Source organism: Tachyglossus aculeatus, chromosome 14 (assembly GCF_015852505.1).
Source record: "Tachyglossus aculeatus isolate mTacAcu1 chromosome 14, mTacAcu1.pri, whole genome shotgun sequence".
In the NCBI taxonomy this organism is placed as follows: domain Eukaryota; kingdom Metazoa; phylum Chordata; class Mammalia; order Monotremata; family Tachyglossidae; genus Tachyglossus; species Tachyglossus aculeatus.
The window spans coordinates 29,768,645-29,790,762 of record NC_052079.1 but is presented as its reverse complement, the minus strand read 5'-3'; the positions used below and the strand labels follow the sequence as shown (position 1 = coordinate 29,790,762).

General features: G+C 39.1%; 1 protein-coding gene across 2 annotated transcripts in view; it reads left to right on the top strand.

Moving 5' to 3' along the window:
* Positions 1-16,582, top strand: part of LIN7A (lin-7 homolog A, crumbs cell polarity complex component) — a 72,395-nt gene extending 55,813 nt beyond the window's left edge. For both annotated transcript variants that reach the window (XM_038756496.1, XM_038756494.1), the window contains exons 5-6: positions 10,977-11,192; positions 16,128-16,582. In XM_038756496.1, coding sequence (XP_038612424.1) covers positions 10,977-11,192 — 216 coding nt within the window. In that variant the 3' untranslated portion in view covers positions 16,128-16,582. The remainder of the gene's footprint in view (positions 1-10,976; positions 11,193-16,127) is intronic.
* The last annotated feature ends 5,536 nt before the right edge of the window (positions 16,583-22,118 follow it).

The following is a 22,118-nucleotide window of genomic DNA, read 5'->3' as shown; positions in this document are numbered from 1 at the left end:
AGATGTGAATGGATGTGGTCTGATGTGCAGATGGAGGGGTGGATTTTGAGAAAAGACAGGAGAGCTCCTCTTGAATATCCTCTTTTCCTGCTGGGAAAGATGGGAAGAGTTGAAGAAGGGGCAGGAAAAGGGAGGATCCAGAGAGGAACAGGGGAGATTTTAGGGAGATCACATCTGATGGTTTCAATTTTCTCAATAAAATGGGTGGCCAAGTCATTAGGGGCATGAGATCGGTATGGCCATCGGACAGTGGTTTGAGGAGAGAGTTAAACAGCTGTTACAACTGGCAAGGGCAATGGGCATGGGTGTCAACATGAATGGAGAAACAATTTTGCCGGACAGAGGAGAGTGCAGGATTAAAGCCCGGGAGGATGAACTTGCATCTGTCTCTCGCTTTAGCTCTTGAATTCCTGGCTTCTCCTTTTGATTTCTTACCTTAAGGGAAGACCCTCACAAAAGCGCCCTAACTGCAGGAAGTAATATGGTTAGAGTTATTTGCTAGTTCCATTTCTTTTTGATCTGTTTAGTATTAGTGGATAAAGCTGCTAAAAATTGTGCAGATTTAAGTCAAATTTTTACAGCTCTTTTAACTGGCAGTTCATGCACAAATGTGGCTCATTCGAAGGAATATTTCACACACACACACACACACACACACACACTTAAGATAGGCAGAAATTGATTTTTTTTTACAATTTACCTCACTGCTGAAGATTTGGGAGTCAAAGCTGTCATTTGGGAATTTTAGCGGATTCCTTCATTTAAAGATCAAATGAATAAGAAATATCAATATGTGGATGTCCTGACATCGGCGAATGAACCGAATTTAAATAAAACCATTAAAATATGTCAAGCTGTGGAAGTGAACGTATTGCTCACACAAGGTTATGGAGCCAAAGATAACTGTAATTTAGTTGAAATGGACACAATAAATAAAACTGATGATAGTATAAAAATGGAAGAGAAAATGGAAATAGAAAAACCTATAGAATTGCTGGCTTTTGAAAAAATCAGAGTGCAGGATGCAATGACCCACAAACTATGAGTTTGTATACGTGCAAACATCCAATCAAATAATAATAATAATAATGTTGGCATTTGTTAAGCGCCTACTATGTGCCAAGCACTGTTCTAAGTGCTGGGGTAGATACAAAGTAATCAGGTTGTCCCACATGGGGCTCACAGTCTTCATCCCCATTTTACAGATGAGGTAACTGAGGCACAGAGAAGTTAAGTGACTTGCCCAAGGTCACACAGCTGACAAGGAACATGACTTTTATTACTCAGGCAACTTTGGACTCCCCATAAATGTGGGAACTTCCCCTTCATCCATCTAGGGAAATAGTGCTTACAATAAAATGAACTATCATCATCTCTGACTGTTGCTCAGTATTGAGGAAGTGCTGGAGAAACATAGACCTCCTAAAGGCTTTAGTCTCAGTGCTGACCTTAAGTTCCAGAAATAAAGCATTCCACAACATTTCATTGTCCTCCAAAACCTGGCCAAGCCCATGCCTGCCAGAGGGAGCATATTCACTTAAAATTTTCCTGACAGGAAATTAAATATAATGGGACATGATCCAGTACTCCTGGAAGCAGCATACCCTAGTGGATAGACCATGGGCCTGGGAATCAGAAGGAACTAGGTTTAAATCCTGGCTCCTCCACTTGTCTGCTGTGTTACCTTGGGCAAATCAATTCACTTTTCTATGTCTAAGGTTCCTCATCTGCAAAATGGGTGCTATGAGTCTATATGGGACAGGGAATGTCCCGTATAAGGAACAACCCAATTAGCTTGTATCTACCGCAGTGCTCAGACCAGTGACTAGCATAGTGGCACTTAATTGTGGCACTTAACATATACCACAATTATTATTATTATTATTACTCGTATTGGTTGGACTGATGGGGGAACCCTGACATCAGCACAGCAGCCTTGATAGACAAGAGTCCTGATGGGCTTGTCCACTGGGTCATGGACAGCAAATATGGCAGCAGAACTGTGTTGTGGTCACACTGACATTTTAAGTAGGTCATGAACACATAAAGCAGTTAGTGTTGGCAATCTACAGCACTCCAGTCCATCTGCTCTCTGTGCTCTATTGAGAATAGTAGGGAGGAGAGAGAACAGGCATTTAATCCCCATTTTACACTACTGGCTAGAGGCAGGGACACACAGTCTCAGACACATTCCCTGCCCACAGTGAGGAGACAGACATGAATATAAATGAATAAAGGACAGATATGTACATAAGTGCTGTGGGGCTGGGAGGGGAGATGAATAAAGGGAGCAAGTCAGGGTGACACAGAAGGGAGTGGGAGAAGAGAAAAGGAAGCCTTAGTCAGGAAAGGCCTCCTTGGAGAAGAAGTGCTTTTAATTAGGCTTCAGGGGACAGTAATCTTCGAATATGAAGAGGGACGTAAGAGGGACAACAGACACTGAATCCCCATTTTACTGATGAGGTAACTGAGGCACAGAGAAGTTTAAGTGACTTGCCAAAAGCCACAGAGTGGACCAGTGGCAGAGCCGGGTTTAGAACTCAGGTCCTGCTGACTCCCAGGCCCAATTTGCTAGATAATGCTGTTTCAGTTTATCCTTATTTCTGTTTATTTTCAGAAAATTGGCAGGTGACTTTATGAAAAACCCTATGGGATAGATTTCAAGAGCACATGTCCATTTGCAATGATCAATATAATTCTGTCATGTTTTAATTCTATACTCTGTCTACTAGTATTCAGTTAGCACATGATGTCCTCTGAAGCTGAAGTTATACCTTTGGGCTGTTCTCAAACTTTGTGGTTCATTTTTCAGATGTCAAGCCAAACCCTCCGTAGTTTGCTTTGCTTCTAATCTACTATATTTAGAAATTTTCCTTGAAGATTATTTTGATGTCATTTTTCTTTCACACTGATTACTCTAGAGACTGGACAAATGAAGTATAAATTGTGTTTCTATTAAACTCACATTCCCTGCAATTTCAAGTACTGTCAGAAAAAAAAAATGGGACGAGAAGAAAATTTTAACCTTTAGATCTCATTGTTAGTTTTCTGCTCATATCTCAGCCCAATTCTCTCTCTTCTGGAGCTGTAATCCTGGTGGACATTTTTACTTGTGAAATGCCTATGAGCAGAGATGGTTCAATACTGGGGGGTTACTTTGTTTTGCAGAAGGGCCAAAGAAGATGATATATTTGAGTGGAGGTACACAAAGAGCCGCATAATTTACGGTCTGACATGTGACTTCATCATATCATGCAATGCTCGGTGCAATGTGGTGACATCACTACACTGTGCAGCTACTTTGGAAATGGGAAACGGGAGGGACTGAGGGGGGAAAGGAAAGGTAAATAAAGAGGCCCAGGGGTCAGAAGGCACGGATACAAATCCCAGTTCTGCCACTTGCCTTCTGTACAAACTTGGGATAGCCATTTAACTTCTCTGAGCCTCCATTTCCTCGTCTGTTTCCCCCAGAAGCAGCACGGTGTAGTGGTGCTTAGTATAGTGCTCTGCACACAGTAAGTGCTCAATAAATACAATTGAATGAATGATAGAGCACAGGCACTGGAGTCAGAGGTCATGGGTTCAAATCCTAGCTCCGCCACTTGTCAGCTGTGTGACTTTGGGCAAGTCACTTAACTTCTCTGGGCCTCAGTTCCCTCATCTGTAAAATGGGGATAAAGACTGTGAGCCCCCTGTGGGACAACCTGATCACCTTGTATCCCCCCAGTGCTTAGAACAGTGCTTTGCACATAGTAAGCGCTTAACAAATACCATCACCATTATTATTATGATTATTTCTGTGCCTCAGTTACCCCATCTGTAAAAAATGGGGATTAAGAGTGTGAGCCCAATATGGGACAGGGACTGTAAATAAATAAATTGCAGATATGTACATAAGTGCTGTCAGCTGGGAAGGGGTTTGGATGAAGGGAACAAGTCAAGGAGACCCAGAAGGGAGAGGGAGAGGAGGAAAGGAGGTCTTAGTAAGGGGAAGCCTGCATGGAGGAAATGTGCCTTCAATAACACTTTGAAGCAGGGGAGAGTAATTATTTGTCAAATTCGAGGAGGGAGGGCATTCCAAGCCAGAGATAGGATGTGGGTCGATGGCAAAATGGACAAGATGGAGGTACAATGAGAAAGTTAACATTACAGGAGTGAACAGTGCAGGCTGGGTTATAGCCATTATGGGTTATATGTTCATTTTTCAGATAAGAGATTGACCAGGGAAGTCTTCTTGGAGGAAATGTGATTTTAGAAAGGCTTTGATGATACAGAGCGCAGTGATCTGTCAAACGGGGAAGGAAGTCCTAGGCAGGAAGGAGGATGTGAGCAAAATGTCAGCTTTTGGAGAGACGACAGTGAGGCACAATGAATAATTTGGGGATAAAGGAGCAAAGCAGCATAGTTTGATGGAAAGAACACAGAACCGTGTGTCGAGAAGCTCACCATCTAATCTTGATTGCTACTTGTCTGATGTCTGGCCTTGGATATGTATACATGAATTATCATTTGTTTATGACATGAAGGTATGATGACATTCAATCTGTTTATGCAGGCAGAGGGGAAAAGATCAAGATGCAAATAACATTTTACTTTATCTTGAATACATGTAAAAATGATTCCTCGTGGCACTGCTCAAAGCAAAGCCCTGTTTTCAAGACTGTCTCTTAGTATCTTGAGCATAGGAAACCACTACTAGGGGAAGTTGATTGCAGACCACCAGACTTCCCTGTCTGATAGGCTTGACTTGCAGTGATCCACTGTTATTAATAATAATAATAGTATTTGTTAAGAGCTTACTATGTGACAAGCTCTGTTTTAAGTGCTAGGGTAGGTACAAGTTAATCAGGTTGGACACAATCCCTGTCCCAAATGGGGCTCACAGTCTTGATCCCCATTTTATAGAGGAAATAACTGGGGCACAGAGAAGTGAAGTGACTTGCCCAAGGTCACACAGAAGACAAGTGGAGAGCCAGAATTAGAACCCAGGTCTGACTCCCTGGCTTGTGCTCTATCCACTAAGCCATGCTGCTTCCCCGCTGTTATGTAGCATTGTTGAGCTTGTGTTTTACTATTCACCATCTCTCAGTCCACACATTCAAAAGATTATAATAATGTTTTCAGCATGCACACAAACTCTCTCTCCTTATCTGCAATGAGGGTGTTTTGCTTTATAATCCATCAATCAATGATATTTCTTGAACACTAATCCAGTCCTCAAGGAACCTACAACCAATACCATTAGCAGTATCATATTTGTGTGGGTAGAGCCATGTAGCTTCCTTTGTGCTAAGTAAAAATCCTGAGTTTGTTGGTGGTCAGCCTATCCTTTATATATGGATACCGTCTCATTAATATTTAAATAATAGACTCATTCTCTTTTCCTTCTTCACCTCAATCTGTACTTTGCATTGATGTCCATCTTCCCTGCTAGATTGTAATGCCCATAAGGGCAAAAGTCATGCCTATGAAAATATTGTACAATCCAAATTCCTTGGCACAATCCTCTGCACACTGTTGACAAGCATTGTACTTCCCAAGCGCTTAGTACAGTGCTCTGCACACAGTAAGCGCTCAATAAATACGATTGAATAAATATTATCGATCGGTTGACTGATTGATTAAGCTTTGTCATTCCACCACAGGCCACATGGGTTTCTAAGCTTCTTTCACATGCTTGAGATTTTTCTAGGACTCCACTTAGTTTTAACAACAAGACCTGCAAGGTATCACTGATGCATTTTTGCTGGGCTACAGATAGTCTTTCAAAATCCAAATCATCTTATCCAAATTAGTGCCTCTTTGATATACCCTCCGTTTTAAAGGTATGTTCCCCTTCATTCGGTGGAAGCGGGATTAAAGTAGAATACATAAGCAGGTATTGCATAGTGAGTTGAAATGATGCAATTAAAAAACAAAAAAGGGGAAAGAGAAGTCTCTTTACAGATATCACAAAGTGCAGCCTCAGACAGTGTGGCAGCACTGTAGCAGATTGAGCACTGAGGCACATGACTGTCCAAATAGCAGCAAATCAATCAATCAATAGTTGTGATTGAGCATGTATTGTGCACAGAGGATTGTACTAAGCTCTTGGGAGAATATCCTGGAAATAGTAGACAGGATCACTAAAGGAGTTTATAATCTAGCGGGAGAGATAGGGAATAAAAGCAGTTATCTGTTGGAGGAAGTTTCAAGGAAAAGCTTCTAGAGGATCGTGAAACTAAGAAGCAAACAAAAACATCTCCAAGTGCAGCATAACTTGTCAGTCAGTCATTTGTATTTATTGAGAGTGGGAGAAGAGGAAAGGAGGGCTCCATCAGGGAAGGCCCCTTGGAGGAGATGTACCTTCAGTTAGACTTGGATATGAGGAGGGAAGTAAGAGGGACAACTGGCACTCAATCCCCATTTTACAGATGAGGTAATAGAGACACAATAAATTAAGTAATTTTCCAAAAGTCACAGAGAGGACAAGTGGCAATGATGGGATTATCTAGTGTTTACTGTGTGCAGAGCACTGTATTAAGTGTTTGAGAGATTACAATAAACAGACACACTCCCTGTAAAAGAAAAAACACATCGGCACAAGGAGGGATGTTTGGTATAATGATTATGATACTTGTTAAGCACTTACTAGGTGCTAAGCAGTGTACTAAGTACTATTTACCCTGTCCCTGTCCCTGTCCCATATGGTGCTCACAGTCTAAATAGAGGGAATCGGATTTAATTCCCACTTCACAGATGAAAAAACTGAAGCACAGAGAAGTTAAGTGACTTGCCCCAGGTCACACAGCAGACAAATGGTGGAGACAGGATAAGAACCCAGGTCCCCTGATTCCCAAACCAATTCTTTTTCTTCTCTGCCATACTGCATGGATGGGTTGATCTGTTTTGCAGACTTTTCAGCCATATTCACATGAGATCACAGGCCTGGGAGTCAGAAGGACATGGGTCCTAATCCCAGCTCGGCCACTTGTCTGTTGTGTGACCTTGGGCAGGTCACTTAACTTCCCTGTGCCTCAGCTATCTCATCTGTAAAATGGGGATTAAGACTATAAGCCCCATGTGGGACATAGACTGTCTAAAATGATTAGTTTCTATCAGATTAGCTCTGAACAGTACTTGGCATATAGTAGGAGCTTAACAAGTGCCATAACAACAACAACTGCATCGTCTGTGACACAAAGAACAACCATGCACACATAGAACATTGTGATTGTCAATAAAGGATGAAAAATAATAATACCATATTTTCAAAACTTGTAATCTGAGCCGTTCACCTTTTCCAGAAATTCCTCGTTAGACAGATTTGAAACATACTATAGAAAAAAAAGGCTACAAAAGAATTTTTTCATTACATGTTATTACATGAGGAGTAAAAATTTAAACATGGAACATTTCATACCACTCTATATTGCTCATGCCCAGAACACACAAATTCAGACTCAATTACAAAATGATCTGCTAGGCACATAAAATGGAGATTTTCAACAATCAGTTGAAAAAAAAAGGCAGAATGAAGGAAGAAAAAATCAGTTTCCCATCAAATTAACAGCCTGGAAAAAGAAAGCAATCAGGCATGACTGCCCACATTTAATTTATAAGATTTTTCCATTTTGATGAGCCTGAACAAGAGTTCTCACACCCCTGGCCTGGAGTCAGAAGCACTGAAACTGTTCTACCAAAAAATCCTGTGTTTTACCTGAACTATTATTCAGGCAGAGGGAACGCCATGTCACTTAATAACCACATCGATGGTAACCGTCAGGCAAGACAAATGGAACAATTCAAGAGAAAAGCAATACAGAATCTTTACAACAGTTTTAAGTCCATATTCAGAATAACTGCTAAATGAAATTTTCTTTTCATCCCTGTATCTTCCCCTTTGGTAAAATAACTTAATCGCATATACTATATCTGTCTGTACATGAAGGGATCACCTTGACCCTCTAAACCAATGCCCAAGTAACAGTTTGTTATGCTTTCTATTTCTTTTTTCCTGCCTTCAGGAGAATAGACTACGAAAATTGAAGAGAGGCTAATTGAAGTTAAATTTTATTACACAATCTCTTTCTCTCTCTCTCTCTCCCTCTGCATTTATATGTGCACAAATATAAAGGGGAGAGAAAGAGGGTACATATATGCAAGATGGTCTATTAATCCCATTAAAATTAATCTCTCAAAGCCAGATGGCAAATCGTTTGTGTTTTTCCCTGGGAAGGGCCGAATATGGGATGCCAGATAATTATCAGAACTTTAATGGTAGCAAGTTTCACCTATAACTTCTCTGCTGTCAGGCATCTGGGTTATTGTCTCTATTTTAATTAGTCCAAACTTTAAGTGTTCATTTTTCAATTATTCGTTGTATATGGAAACACAAGTGTATATGCCACTTTACAGTTTCTAAAATAAAAATTGACAGTACCAGAGAATATCTGACCAAAAATAAACATTCTCCTTTGACTTATTTGATTACTGCATTATCCTCCTTGTTTTCTAATATTCTCAAGCATTTTAGATAATAAATTAGAATTTTTCCCATTAAAACATAACGACTGATTGATCTGCTGTTTCCCCCTCTAGACTGTAAGCTAACTGTGGACAGGAAAATGTGCTTACAAATTCTGTTATTGTATTCTCCCAAGCACTTAGTACAGTGCTCTGCATACCGGAAGCTTTCAATAAATTCCATTGCTTGCTTGATTGATTAATTGTTGAATGTGCCCAGGGATCTACTTTTCTAGATTCCCTGAGGTTCCAAGATGAAGCATGTCAATCAGGCAGAGTCCTTCAAGAGAGGATCCGATAAATGAGCAGTTCATATAATCAGGTTGAACCCAATCCATGTCCCACATGGGACTCACAGTCATAATCCCCATTTTACAGATGTGGTAAATGAGGCACAGAGAAGTTAAGTGACTTGCCTGCGGTCACAGACCAAACAAGTGGAAGAGCTGGGATTAGATCCCAGGTCCTCTGACTCCCAAGCACATGCTCTTTCCACTAGGCCGTGCTGCTTCCCTTTCTTTGAAACATCTTGCTGCATATCCTGATCTTCTTTAGCCCAAGGAATTATGAACACTTCTTGAATGTGAGCAAAGTCACTAATATCCATTTTTTTAAAAGAGCAAAATATATTTTATATTTAATATAATATAAATGATTGTATTCATATAATATATTTTATTAGGTTTTCCAACTTTTAAGCTCAAATATATCGACTGTTACATTTGTTATTAATTTATTTCTAGTATCAATTTTGTATACCATTTCTGCCTGCTTTAGATGGTGAGCCTCACGTGAGACAAGGACTGTGACCTGTATGATTGTAGTATGTACTCCAGCATTTAGTAGAGTACTTGGCACACAGTAAGTCCTTAAGAGATACCAAAATTATTGTTTTAAATCCATTAACTGTCACATTAATGTTCAGTACTCTGCAGACCTTCCTATTTCAATAAAGGTTTTAATGAATCATAACTCATCCTGAAACACTGACTTTCAAAGCAATCAACATACCCATCATCTTCTTTCCTCTGATTTCCCACTTCTAAGTATCCTTTGGAGGGTTTTTTTTTTGTTTGTTTGTTTTCTGGTGCTGCTCTTATTATTATGCAGGCTTTGATCCAGTCCTGCATTTGGACACTCTTCCTCTTTTATTATCTGTAATTTTAGCCTTAAAGAAGGCAAAAGAAAAACTAAATTTACCCAGAAACAATCTAAAGGAAAGGCAGAGAAAGCAGACCTCAGAGTGGCACAGCTGTATCATTTTTCATGAAGCTTGTAATTCCAATATCTAACTAGAATCATTCACCGAAGCATATGACCATACACATTTTTATAAAATTACTGTGCGTGACCAGATTTTTCAGAGGAGGACGAATCGTGTTGATTTGCATTTGCACTCTGAGAACAATCATTTTTCTATTAAATGTTAATTAGGGCCATTTGGAATTGTGGTAAACATTCAACTTTCTGGTTGTAAACTATATTTTGCATTTAGCACAGTTGCATTAATTAGAAAACACTATTTGCAAGTAGAGGAAGGGATACATTTTGATGGTTTGATTAGGCAAATTGGCAAATCCTGTCATTAACTGTATGAACAAATTTGACAGAATGATGGAGAAAGCACATTTTAATCAGCCACAGTGTGACAACTGAAACCACAAACCTAAGTATACAGAACCTCAAGTCAGTGCCAGGGCCTATACACTCAGCTGGCATTATTCAGTCACTATTGTCAGTCAAGAGGAAAGAGTTGTGGATTCTACTCCTGGTTTTGCCTCTTGGGATTGTTCTCAGTGATTAAGGACTCTGAGCTGAGAACCCCTAATGGTGTTGTACAAAGTGGACAAAACCAACACGAATCCTAAAAACTAGCTGATCGATATGGGCTGCAAAGATCTCAGTGGCTTCCGAGGCAGCTACAGCTCATCACTAGCATTAGGCTGTGGTCACTGCATCAATAAATAGGCTATTCCTATGACCTAGTGGGAAGAGTACGGGCTTGGGAGTCAGAGGACTTGGATTTTAACCCTAGATCTGCCACTTGCCTTCTGTGTGGTCTTGGACAAGTCACAATTTATCTGGACCTTACTTTCCTCATATGTAAAATGGGGATGAAATACCCAATGGGGAACAGTACCTGTTTTCAATCTGATGATCTTATATCCTTTTCAGTGCTTTGCAAAATGTTCACCACAGAATAAGCACTTGGGAGATATTATTATATTATGTACTTTTGTATTTTCCTCTCCTAAGTACTGGCACATACTAAATGCTAAACAAATATCACAAGTATTGTTACTGAAAAAATAGGTAAGTCGTCCTGAAAATAGGAAATGGCAGTATTCCAATCGTTAATTGCAAGACTGGAAAATTGAAAAGTTGCAAACATTTGTCTCATCTGGCGCTAAAAAGGAAGGCGAAGGATTCTTGAAAAAGGAACACTAATTACCCTCACTTTGTGCTTTCAGAGTGTGGAAGGAGAGCATCATGAGAAGGCAGTGGAATTGCTTAAAGCTGCTAAGGAAAGTGTAAAGTTGGTTGTGCGCTACACCCCTAAAGTCCTGGAAGAAATGGAGGCTCGTTTTGAAAAACTACGGACAGCTCGACGCCGCCAGCAGCAGCAACTGTTAATTCAGCAACAGCAGCAACAGCAGCAACAGACACAGCAAAATCACATGTCATAGGTGAGGAATGCATCTTTTACCATTAAGGAAAAATGAATTTCCTCCTATATCATCACGGAATGCTTTTTGAGAGCCAAGTTAATCGAATGAAGACCCTAGAAAAAGTATAAGTGAAATGCAATTATAGTCTCCCTGAAGATATTTACTCTCTGGAATCATCACGTCTTTTGGCATAAGAATTTCCTCTCTTAGGTAAAATTCCCATATGTGCTTTGCAGTCTTCTACACCCTTGCCTACTAACCTGCTTGATTCACTTGATATGCTGAAGAAAGAAAATGACTGGCATGTATGAAAGAGAGAGAGGGACTCTGTCCCCACTCCAGCAGTAGAATCAATCATTCAAACAGGTTCCCTATCTAGAAGCCTTAGAGAAGCAGTGTTGCCTAGTGGATAGAACACATGCCTGGAAGTCAGAAGGACCTGGGTTCTAATCCTGGATCTGCCACTTCTCTGCTGTGTGACCTTGGGCAAGTCATTCATTCAATTCATTCAATCATATTTATTGAGCACTTACTGTGTACAGAGCACTCTACTAAGCATTTCAGAGAGTACAATATATCATGATAAAAAGAAACAATTGCTGCCCACAACAAACTTACAGTCTAGAGGTCACTTCACTTCTCTGTGCCTCAGTCACCTCATCTGTAAAATGCAGATTAATACTGTGAGTCCCATGTGGAGACAAGGACTATGTCCAACTTGAGTAACTTGTATCTACCCCAGCACTTAGTACAGTGCCTGGCAATTAGTAAGTGCTTAGCAAATATGATTTTTAAAAAACAGAGATTAGTCCTAGGCTCATTCACTGTTAAAATGACATCAATTCTCTAGGCTATTGTCCTATCATTTAGCAGATTACTCCAGAAACAGAAATACTTTTCTATGTTTGTAGAAAGTTTAAACAAGCATGGTAAAATATATATATGTTATGTTTTCATGCTTGGAAGTTTTTGGGTTTCTGATACTCTGGGTAATCTGTTAGACTGTACAGTTGGAAAAATAATATCGGAAATTTCAATTCCCCCAGAAACATTTGAATTTCACTGCACTTGGCTTGTAGAGGAAGAGTAGATTCACTTCTTAGATATCAATAATAATGTCATCTTCTTTCCAAAGGCTATAGGAAGAAAAACTGCATTCTTCTTTGTATCATAAATTTATTTGTATTTCATTTGAATTTTCAAGGTGGTATACAATCAGGTCCTCCATTGTGTGCTTCCAGGGCAGAAGGGAATGGTCTTTCAACAACATGAATCTATCTGGATAGAAAGCAGTGAGCAATTGGAAAAAAACAGCAATCCACATGTGCATAGCATCTGTCAAGACATATGCAGTGTAACATGAACCTTCTTTAATGGGGGTTCATTAAAAATGCATCCTCTGTACTGTAGGAGAACTGAGTGTACCTGAGGCTCTGCAGTTGGACTCTGTACACAGTGTCCTTGATATCTGCCCCCTTTGGGGTAACTTTGACCAGCTATTCTGCATATTTTATATATTGTCATGCTTATTACCACTGGTCTGCTTATCTCTTTTTTGGAACAGTTTTACATATTTGAGTACTATGATTCAGTAAAACCATGCTCACTTTGAATTCTCATATTGCTTGCTCTGGGCAGAAAACATGTCTGCTAATTCTGTTGTATTGTACTCTTCCAAGTGCTTAGTACAGAGCTCTGCACAGAGTAAGTGCTCAATAAATACCTCGATTGATTGATATTTCTGCTTCCATGGTTCCATACTTGGCTATCTTTCTCCTGAATGATTCTAACCTCTTTACCTGCCTATGGCAAAGTCTAACTGGAGGCTTTGGTAAGAGATGGATTTCCATGCCGTCAACTTTGGCCTTCTTTGCACTCCTGTAAGGAACCTGTTGGTCTTAATAGTTATCCAATTTATTGGACATTTTCAAAGGAAAACTCAAGAGACCAGATTCTAGACCCAGTCCTGCTACTTGCCCTCTCTGTGACCTTAAGAAAATCACTTCATTCCTTGCATGTCAGTTTTGCCATTTGTAAAATGTGGTTAAAATGTCTGTTATCCCTCCTTCTTGGTCTGTGAGTCCCTTATGGGACAGGGACTGTGTCCAATCTAATTATTTATGACCTAGTCCAGGGATAAATGCAGGGCATATGATATAGAAAGTCAATAAATGACAGTGTTATAACCTGAAATTTCTCTATCCATGTGGCCCCAAGGCCAATTTCTCTGGATGGATCCTCAAAGGTGGAATTCTTACCAGTAAAGAAAGTGAAGTAGAAACAAGTAAATCAGGTTGGACACGGTCCCTGCCCTGCATGGGACTCACAGTATAAGTAGCAGAAGAAGAGGCACTGAATCCCCATTTTGCAGGTGAGGAAACTAAGGCACACAAAATTGAAATAACTTGCCCAGGGTCACGGAGCAGGCATGTGGCAGAGCCAGGATTAGAAACTGGGTCCCCTAACTCCCAGGCTCAGGCTCTTTCCACTAGGCCAGTGCTGCTCCAGCCACATTGATGAGCAGCCTGGGGATTGTAAAATTAATATGGCAGAGAGTTCTCCAATCTCCCTAATCTGGCTATCGATATTACCTTTGATGGGAAATGAACAACACCCAATCTGACTGGAATTTCACTTTTTTATCAGGTCCTTTTATAGGATCGACCAAGCTTTAAATAAAAAAGCTTTCAATGTGGTAGTAGATTAAATGCTGAAAAATTCTCATTCTATTTAGCAAAGGGAACAAAATTATTTAACCCTTAACAATCTAATGAGTAGTGGAGTTGCCAAGTATTCATCCCCCTAAATTTGAGGGGATTCACTATAGAACCCTAATTGGAAACATTATTTGCAATTGTTTTGTCAGATATTTATGATAGTCACTTCTTTTAGAAATACGGGAATCCCCTAGCCCAAGTAAATTTTAAATAGTTCTTTCTCAAGCATTAATATAAAGTGCCTTGTTTAACTTTGCTTTGTCTAACATTAGTATAGTGCCACGCCCAATCATGCACTCAATAAATGTTTCTGGTGATATGCAACAAAGATTAGTTCTAATCAGCACTCATTCCCTACCAACCAGACACTGTGCCTTCATCCTAACTGAATTTCACATTAAGCCATCTGTTTTTACAGTTATCTCCATGAATCTGTAAGGATGTTCCAAGATAATCATCATCATCCACAAGGATTTTTAAACAGTCACGAAAGCAAGATAATAAAGGGGTGTAAAGCAGGGTGCCATGACCTCAGGGATCTTACAAATGAATCAAGAGATTCCAGTTCTGCTTGATGTAGAAAAAGTATCCCATTTGAAAGGCAGGGAGGATGGATGGGGAAAGCAGAATTAGAGATTCCAGACCATTCACAACCAAAGAATTTCTGGGAAGAGGAGGAGCAAATTCATGTAGAAGAGAATTAGGAACCTGAGGCAAGAAAATCTGATCATGTCTCTGCCATTTCTACCTGACATTTCCTCCATAGATTTGTCATCAAATAACAGTGAGTCAATCGAGATTGGATGAACTTCTGTCACTTTTGGGGAAGGATCATTGCTGTGACATTAGCCAATCAGTCAATTGTATTTTTTGAGCACTTACTGTGTGCAGAGCACTGTACTAAGTGCTTGAGGGAGTACAATACAACAATGAATATTCCCTATCTACAAGTAGCTTACAGTCTAGACGGGGAGACGGAGATGGCCGGGTCCCATGCCACTCACCTGGAGGCCCCTGTTCCTTCCTGCATCCTCCTCCCTGGCCTTGAAGGCCAAACCCATTCACCCTCTGGAGCTCGTTACCTTCCCCGGCCCCTGCTCCTAGTGGCCCCTGTGGGACACAGACATAGTGAAATGGCAGACACTCTGACCCAACATGACGTTCACAGACATCTTCATGCTAAACCCACTGAGAAGAGGGAGAGGGAGGTGGTGGCCACAGAGGTGAAGCTCTCCAAGGAAATTGCATAGGACAAAATGTTTTGCTTTCCTGAGACAGACGCCAGGGCTTGTATGTGGTTCATACTTGGATCTGGGCCATTGTCCAAAATATTGTAAGGGTTTCTTAATTGTTCTAAACTTTTCAACCAATCAATCCTATTTGTTGATTGCTTAATGTGTGCAGAGTCCTATATTAAGCGCTTTGAGAGTACAATAGAGTTGGTATATGCAGTCCCTGCCCATAAAGAGCTTACAGTCTAGCAGTCTAGAGTAAGCTTACCATCTACAGTCTAGTCATTTCAGAGAATTACTTTTTATAGGTTTGAAGAGGTACTATAAAAAAAAAAGGTGCCACCTGCAATTGAGAATTGAAAGTGTGTACTTTTATTTCAATAATTAGCTGGATCAATTCAGTTTCTTCAAAGATATAAAAAGATGCAGCAATGGATAATGATATACTCTGCATCTTTAAAATATCGAGTATAAATATACCATCTATCAAAATAAATCAATATAAAATATCCCCTCTGCATCAACTATGCATTTGGCTGTGAACTCCTAAAGCACTTTGCTATCCCAACCCACCACACTTATACAAATACTCTAATACTCTACTTTTTTCCCATAACAACATTTTATTTTAATGTTGATCTTCTGCTCTAGACTGAAGGTTCCTTGTGCACATGAATAGCATCTCTCAATTCTGTTGTACCGTACTTTCCCAAGTGTGCTTAGTCCAGCTCTCTGAACACAGTAAGCACTCAATAAATACCACTGATGGATCGAAACTGGCCCTATTTACAATATTGTATGCTCTAATCCTACAAATCCCTCCCTCATTTGGAGATGTTTTTGCTAGCCAGTATCCAATACTTTCTATGACATACAGAAACAGAATGAAGTACGACTGATAAAAGCTTTCTTGTTGCCTTATAGCTCATGATACCTAGAAAGTTTTAGCATACTATTGTGGTATAAAGATTGACTAGTTTATTTTTCTTTGTTCTTTCTTTTAGATTGTTGAAAACACTAATAGCTCAAGAATTAAGCAATCAGAGCCATGTTTCAGTGATTCTACCATCAAGGAAAAGGAAAATCCTATAATTGTACCTATCAAGAAACTTTGAACAAGTGGAATAAGAATTATTTGGCAAGGCAACTGCATACCCAATTTCTGGTTCTTATACCTTCCTGCTTATGTAATCTTTACACAGATGGAGCTTCCAATTGATACAGTGGAAATTTTTGCTGTGTAAGGATTTTTTTTAATATGCTGCAGTTGCAGTCTGAAGAGTTTAAACACCATCAAAACCCATGGCTTCTGAAAAAAAAAAGTCTTCAGAGAATGGATGGAGTAAATCTCTAATTTAAGGTATTTCCAGAGATTAACAAGCGATTAGTCTGTACATCAAACTGCATCAGTTCAAGGTTTTTGCCACTAAAAACAAATCCAAGCAGCTCAATTGATAACACCCCTGTAACTGTACATGTATATGTATATAGATATATATAGATATATATATATATCGCAGAGTTGATTCAATTGGACTTCCAGTTTGTAATAAATCCAATTTTTTTCTGAAAATAGCAAGTTATTAGAATAATATATTTATACTGTATTCAGGTTGTAGAAGCAATTGGCTTTTTACTCTTGGTGTTTCCATAAACTTTATTATGCATCAATAGGGTGGGGCAATTTTAGGTCAGCGTTTATTTTGTTAGCAGCAAGGATAGAGAACTCTAGTACTGTATTTTTGAATTTAGGCATTGCAGGTATCTATTATTCTAAAATTTAACCGAATATAATGTATATTTATTCCATAAAATATATAATGTCAGGATGTATTTGTTACAGAAATAGAACCTTTTCTCACTATAAAATTATAAGTCTAGTAAGACACTCTTAGCAAAAGACCTCACTTTGTTGAACAGGTAAACATGTGATAGGTATAATGCAGCTTTCTGTATTTTTTTTAAAGTTTTATATTTTATGGTTGATAAACTTTTACAAAATGTAAAGTGTTTCTATCAACACTGTTATGCTGTCATGAAGATCTGTTTGATATGGGAGGTTAGGGGTTACTGGAATTAAGTAGATAACATATAGTACACACAATTATATATATAGCTACATAAATAAATAATATGGACTATATTAAGCTATGCTAAAAGGTCACTTCCCCCAAAGATTATCAGGTGGCCATTGTTATGGTCATGTCATTTAAAATGTCATTTCTCTTAAAAATAAGGGAAAAGAGATTGTTAAGTTGTTAAAAGTCATCTCCTCTGGCACACAAAAATGTATATTGAAGACACATAGGTCTGTATATATGTAAATAGTGAAATAAGATATTCAAATAAGGTGTGAGATTCAAAAAGTACTAATTCCTCATAAAATTATCTGGGAAGAAATTTCTCATCAAAACCAAACTAAAAAACTAATTTTTAGCATAACTACAAGAGTGAGAACATGAAGTGAGAGGAGAATGCATGAGCCCAGAAAGAAAAGTATCAACAGTTACTATCATTGAGATGACTGGTGAACTGATTCTTAAAAAAGGGAATGCCTCTGCAAAATCGTTCATTTGCTTTACAATAATCCCTTGTCAGATACATGCTTTAACTTTCTAACTGCCATATTGTCATCTGCAAACAAATGTTTGAACAAAACTTTATTCTCCAAAGGGCAGACATTGCTTCCAATAATTCAATCATTTTAAAAGATGAAGATGTTATAATTCAGTGGAAATTTGCAACAGTGTCCCTGCTATGGAAGAGCACCAGACATCCAATTTTCAACTTTATAAAAATTAAATATTTTGAAATATGTTCTTTGACAAAGGGAGTTGCATTGGGTTATCTCAGTTTTACAGTCACTGTGTGATTTCACATCAGTACAAAGGAATGGTTAATGGTACCCATTGTGGAGGATATGCTGAAGTTTTAAAAAATATATAATCATGTACATGCATAAATACGTATATGTCTTTATCATGTTTACAGAAAACTCAAAAGATTTGACAGGAAAGGAGAGGCACAAAGTAACATACAAAAATTGATCATGTTTGTGTCTATAAAATTGTAAAAAATGTTATGCTTCAGTTGCTAAGTTGATAATCTATGCCAAACCAAGATAAGAACATCTTGTAGAAAAGGCACAGTCACCAAGGTTATTACATTCCCTTACTTGAACTTCTGAACCCTTTTTCATAACAATGGTAATCAAGAAACACAGCTTCTAGACTGCAGTATTCCTTTCTTTCCCCCAAAAGTGATTCACCCTTCTCACCTCTACTCAGTGATGTGATGGCAGAATCAGGGAGCATATTTTGATAAAACTATCAGTTTCATCAGATTGCATTCATTTTGGCTTAGTGTTACTTTGAAATAGAAGATCTAGAGGGAAGAAGTGATCCTGAATTTTAATTGAAATTGGAAAGAACACCATCCATTTTTTTCTTCAGCCACATAATCAAGGAAGTGCTCTGTAATTACAAAAATTCCTACGATCCTTTAGACAAATTTAGCATTTAGATGTTTTTGGTGGATCTATCACTCTACATGAAGAATTTGGAATCCCTAGGGTTCACATTCAGTTATGAATGCAGTTTTCAAAACCAAAATTTGAGTTATCATTGTCACTTCTCACCAGGTGAAACACATGCATTAGCAAGGCAAGTAGTGATTGAGAAGGAGATCATAGCCATGGGCAAACTCAGTCTCATTCCCCATCTCTCTGGCCTAGCAGACTTTCTACGCTGTAGGATCCTTGGTGGGTACCAAGGATCTACCAACTCTGTGCACTGTACTCTCCCAAGCACATAGTACAGTGCTCTGCATACAGTAAGTGCTCAATAAATTTCATTGATTTGTTGATTCTAAATCAGGTATGAAGGTTCTTGGTGGTCCCTAACTATTTCTGATAATAATAATAATGATGGCATTTGTTAAGTGCTTACTATGTGCCAAGCACTGCTCTAAGTGCTGGGGGGATACAAGGTAATCAGGTTGTCCCACATGGGGCTCACAGTCTTCATCCCCATTTTACAGATGAGGGAACTGAGGCACAGAGAAATTAAGTGACTTACCCAAAGTCACACAGCTGACAAGTGGCAGAGCTGGGATTAGAACCCACAACCTCTGACTCCCAAACCCAGGCTCTTTCCACTGAGCCACGCTGCTTCTCTATCCAGTCCTGCGAAGTCCTGGATCCTTCTGATCCAGTCCTGCAAAGCAGCATGGAAGAGCATGGTGAAGCAGCGTGGCTCAGTGGAAAGAGTACAGGCTTGGGAGTCAGAGGTCATGGGTTCTAATCCTGACTCTGTCACATTTGCTGTGTGACTTTGGGCAAGTAACTTAACTTCTCTGTGCCTCAGTTACCTCATCTAGAAAATGGGGATTAAGACTGTGAGCCCTACTTGAGAAAACCTAATCACCTTGTATCCCCCCAGTGCTTAGAACAGTGCTTCGCACATAGTAAGCACTTAACAAATGCCACCATTATTATTATTATTGGGAGTCAGAGGACCTGGGTTCTCATCCTGGCTCTGCCACTTGCTTGCTGAGTGACCTTGGACAAGTCACCTAATTTCTCCTTGTCTCAGTTTCCTCAGCTGAAAACAGGGATTCAATACCTGTTCTTTCTCCAACTTGGACCGTGAGCCCCTTGTAGGACAGGGAATGTGTCCAACCTGATCAACTTGCATCATCCCCAGTGGTTAGAACAGTGCTTGTCACATTGAAAGCAATTGAATATTATCATTATTATTAATATTCCAACTCAGTTGTACTCTACTATCCCAAGTGCTTACTACAGTGCTCTGCACACAGTAAAGCCCTCAATTTCTACTATTGATTGATTGATTGATTATTGCTGGTCCCAAAAGATGAAGGTGGTTGAATTGGTGCCTGGTGGATTCCGGACTATTTTTCAGCTAAATTCAAACATGCAACCTTAATTTTCCTTCACAAGCAGGCAAGTCTAGAATGCTGCCTTAACCCATGACTAGTGTCTTCATAGCACCCAGATAGGTTGTAAAAACTCATTAAATGCCATTTGAAATTATCATGCTGACAAGGAGGAGATAAGGGTTAGTCATTGCATGGTAAAAATTTGTTATCATTCAGATCTGTAATTCATTTTGGAAACCCAGTGAAACCACTTAACTTGCCAAGTTGATCTGATGATTTTTGTCAAATTACTATTAAATGGACAGTAGCTAACTACCTGCTTTGGACAAAATTTTAACCAAGAATTTTTTTTTTTTTAAGTGGAGGGTTTATTGATTCTGATTCCCTCCAGTATTGTTTATATATACCAGATGTGCAACTTTCACTTTATCAAGAAAAGAAAAGCTTGAATGTTTATATCCCCCTTTTGGAGAAGTTCAATAATAGATCATTGCACTTCACTCCCAGCTCAGCAAACAGAGAGTATGTACCAGCATTCCTATTTATACTATTTATACTATAACAGGGAAGATTCTGGGGAACAGAGAGATCTCCTGATTTTATCATTAATGAAGTAATCAGATGTAGAAACAGAAACAGAACTCAGGTCACCCAACCTAACCCTAGATGGTACTACCTCCCGGTCCCAGAGGAATTCGTAACTTCATGGATTTGGACAAAAATCAGACCCAGAAATTCTATCTAGAGAATGTTCTAGAGAGCTGAAGCAGATGATTAATGCTCTTGAACACTGTAATTGAACATCTGCTGTGTCTACCTGCTGCTCCAAACATAGAAGACACATGATGCTTGCAATAAGGATTTAAAATGGAAATAAAAGTACTCTGCCTGAAATTAATACAATTCTGGAATTGCATGCCCAATGTTGGTTTTCATTATTTTATCAAAGAGCTGCAAAACAGGTGCTGTGGTATAACTTGACCAAAGTGATATTATGATGTTGAAAAGTATAAACTATTAGAGACATAAAACTGAGAGTAATGTGTTTACTATGAAAAAGAGATTGGTATTGGTGGCAATAAGAAATGGCTTATACATTTATCTAGGGAGAACATTTCCTCACTGGATCCTTATCTTTAATCACATACATCCTTCTCCCTACTGACTATTCTCGTCTCAAAGGCTTCCCCAGTCAGCACCCCCAAATCTTATGTCCTTAGGCCCTGTTCATATTTCCTAAGCTAATCAATCGATTGTATTTATTGAGCACTTACTCTGTGTAGAGCACTGCACTAAGTGCTAAGGAGGGCACAATGCAACAGAGTTAATAACAAAAGTTCACAATACAACAGAGTTAATACAAAAGTTCCCTGCCCAAAACCACATTTCCTATCCTTCACAACCCTTTTGTTCAGTATTGATAGTTAATTCTTCTTATCATGGATGCTCTTTTCAACAATCAACAAACTTTGCCTAGCTTTCTTACACTACTGCCATTAGGCCTTAGCACTCTCTTTTAGAGAAGCATTCTGATCTAGCTGGATAGAGCGAGGGTCTGGGAGTCAGAAGGACCTGGGTTCAAATCCTGCCTCCACCACTTGTCTGCTGTGTGACTGTGGGCAAATCACTTCACTTCTCTGTGCCTCAGTTACCTCATCTGTAAAATGGGGATTTAAACTGTGAGCCCCATGATGGATAGGGACTGTGTCCAACCTGATTTGCTTGTACCCACTCCAGTGATAAGTACAGTGCCTGGCACATCGTAAATGCTTAACAAATACCACAATTATCATTATATTATTTTCCCTATTTTCTAGGTGGAATTAAGTGCTGGCATGCGGTCCTGCTTTCACTCAATCAATCCATCATATTTATTGAATACTTACTAAGTACAGATCACTGTACTAAGCCCTTAGGAGAGTACAGTATAACAGTGTAACAGTTTGTAGACAAATTTCCTGCCCACAGTGGGCTTACAGTTCTATAGCTGAGTAACTTTGCCACATTTGCCCTGATGGGATAGGAGAAACTAATTGTTTGAATGCACTGATGAGTATCATAACTCTATTAATAGCATCTGTTAATACTAATAATAA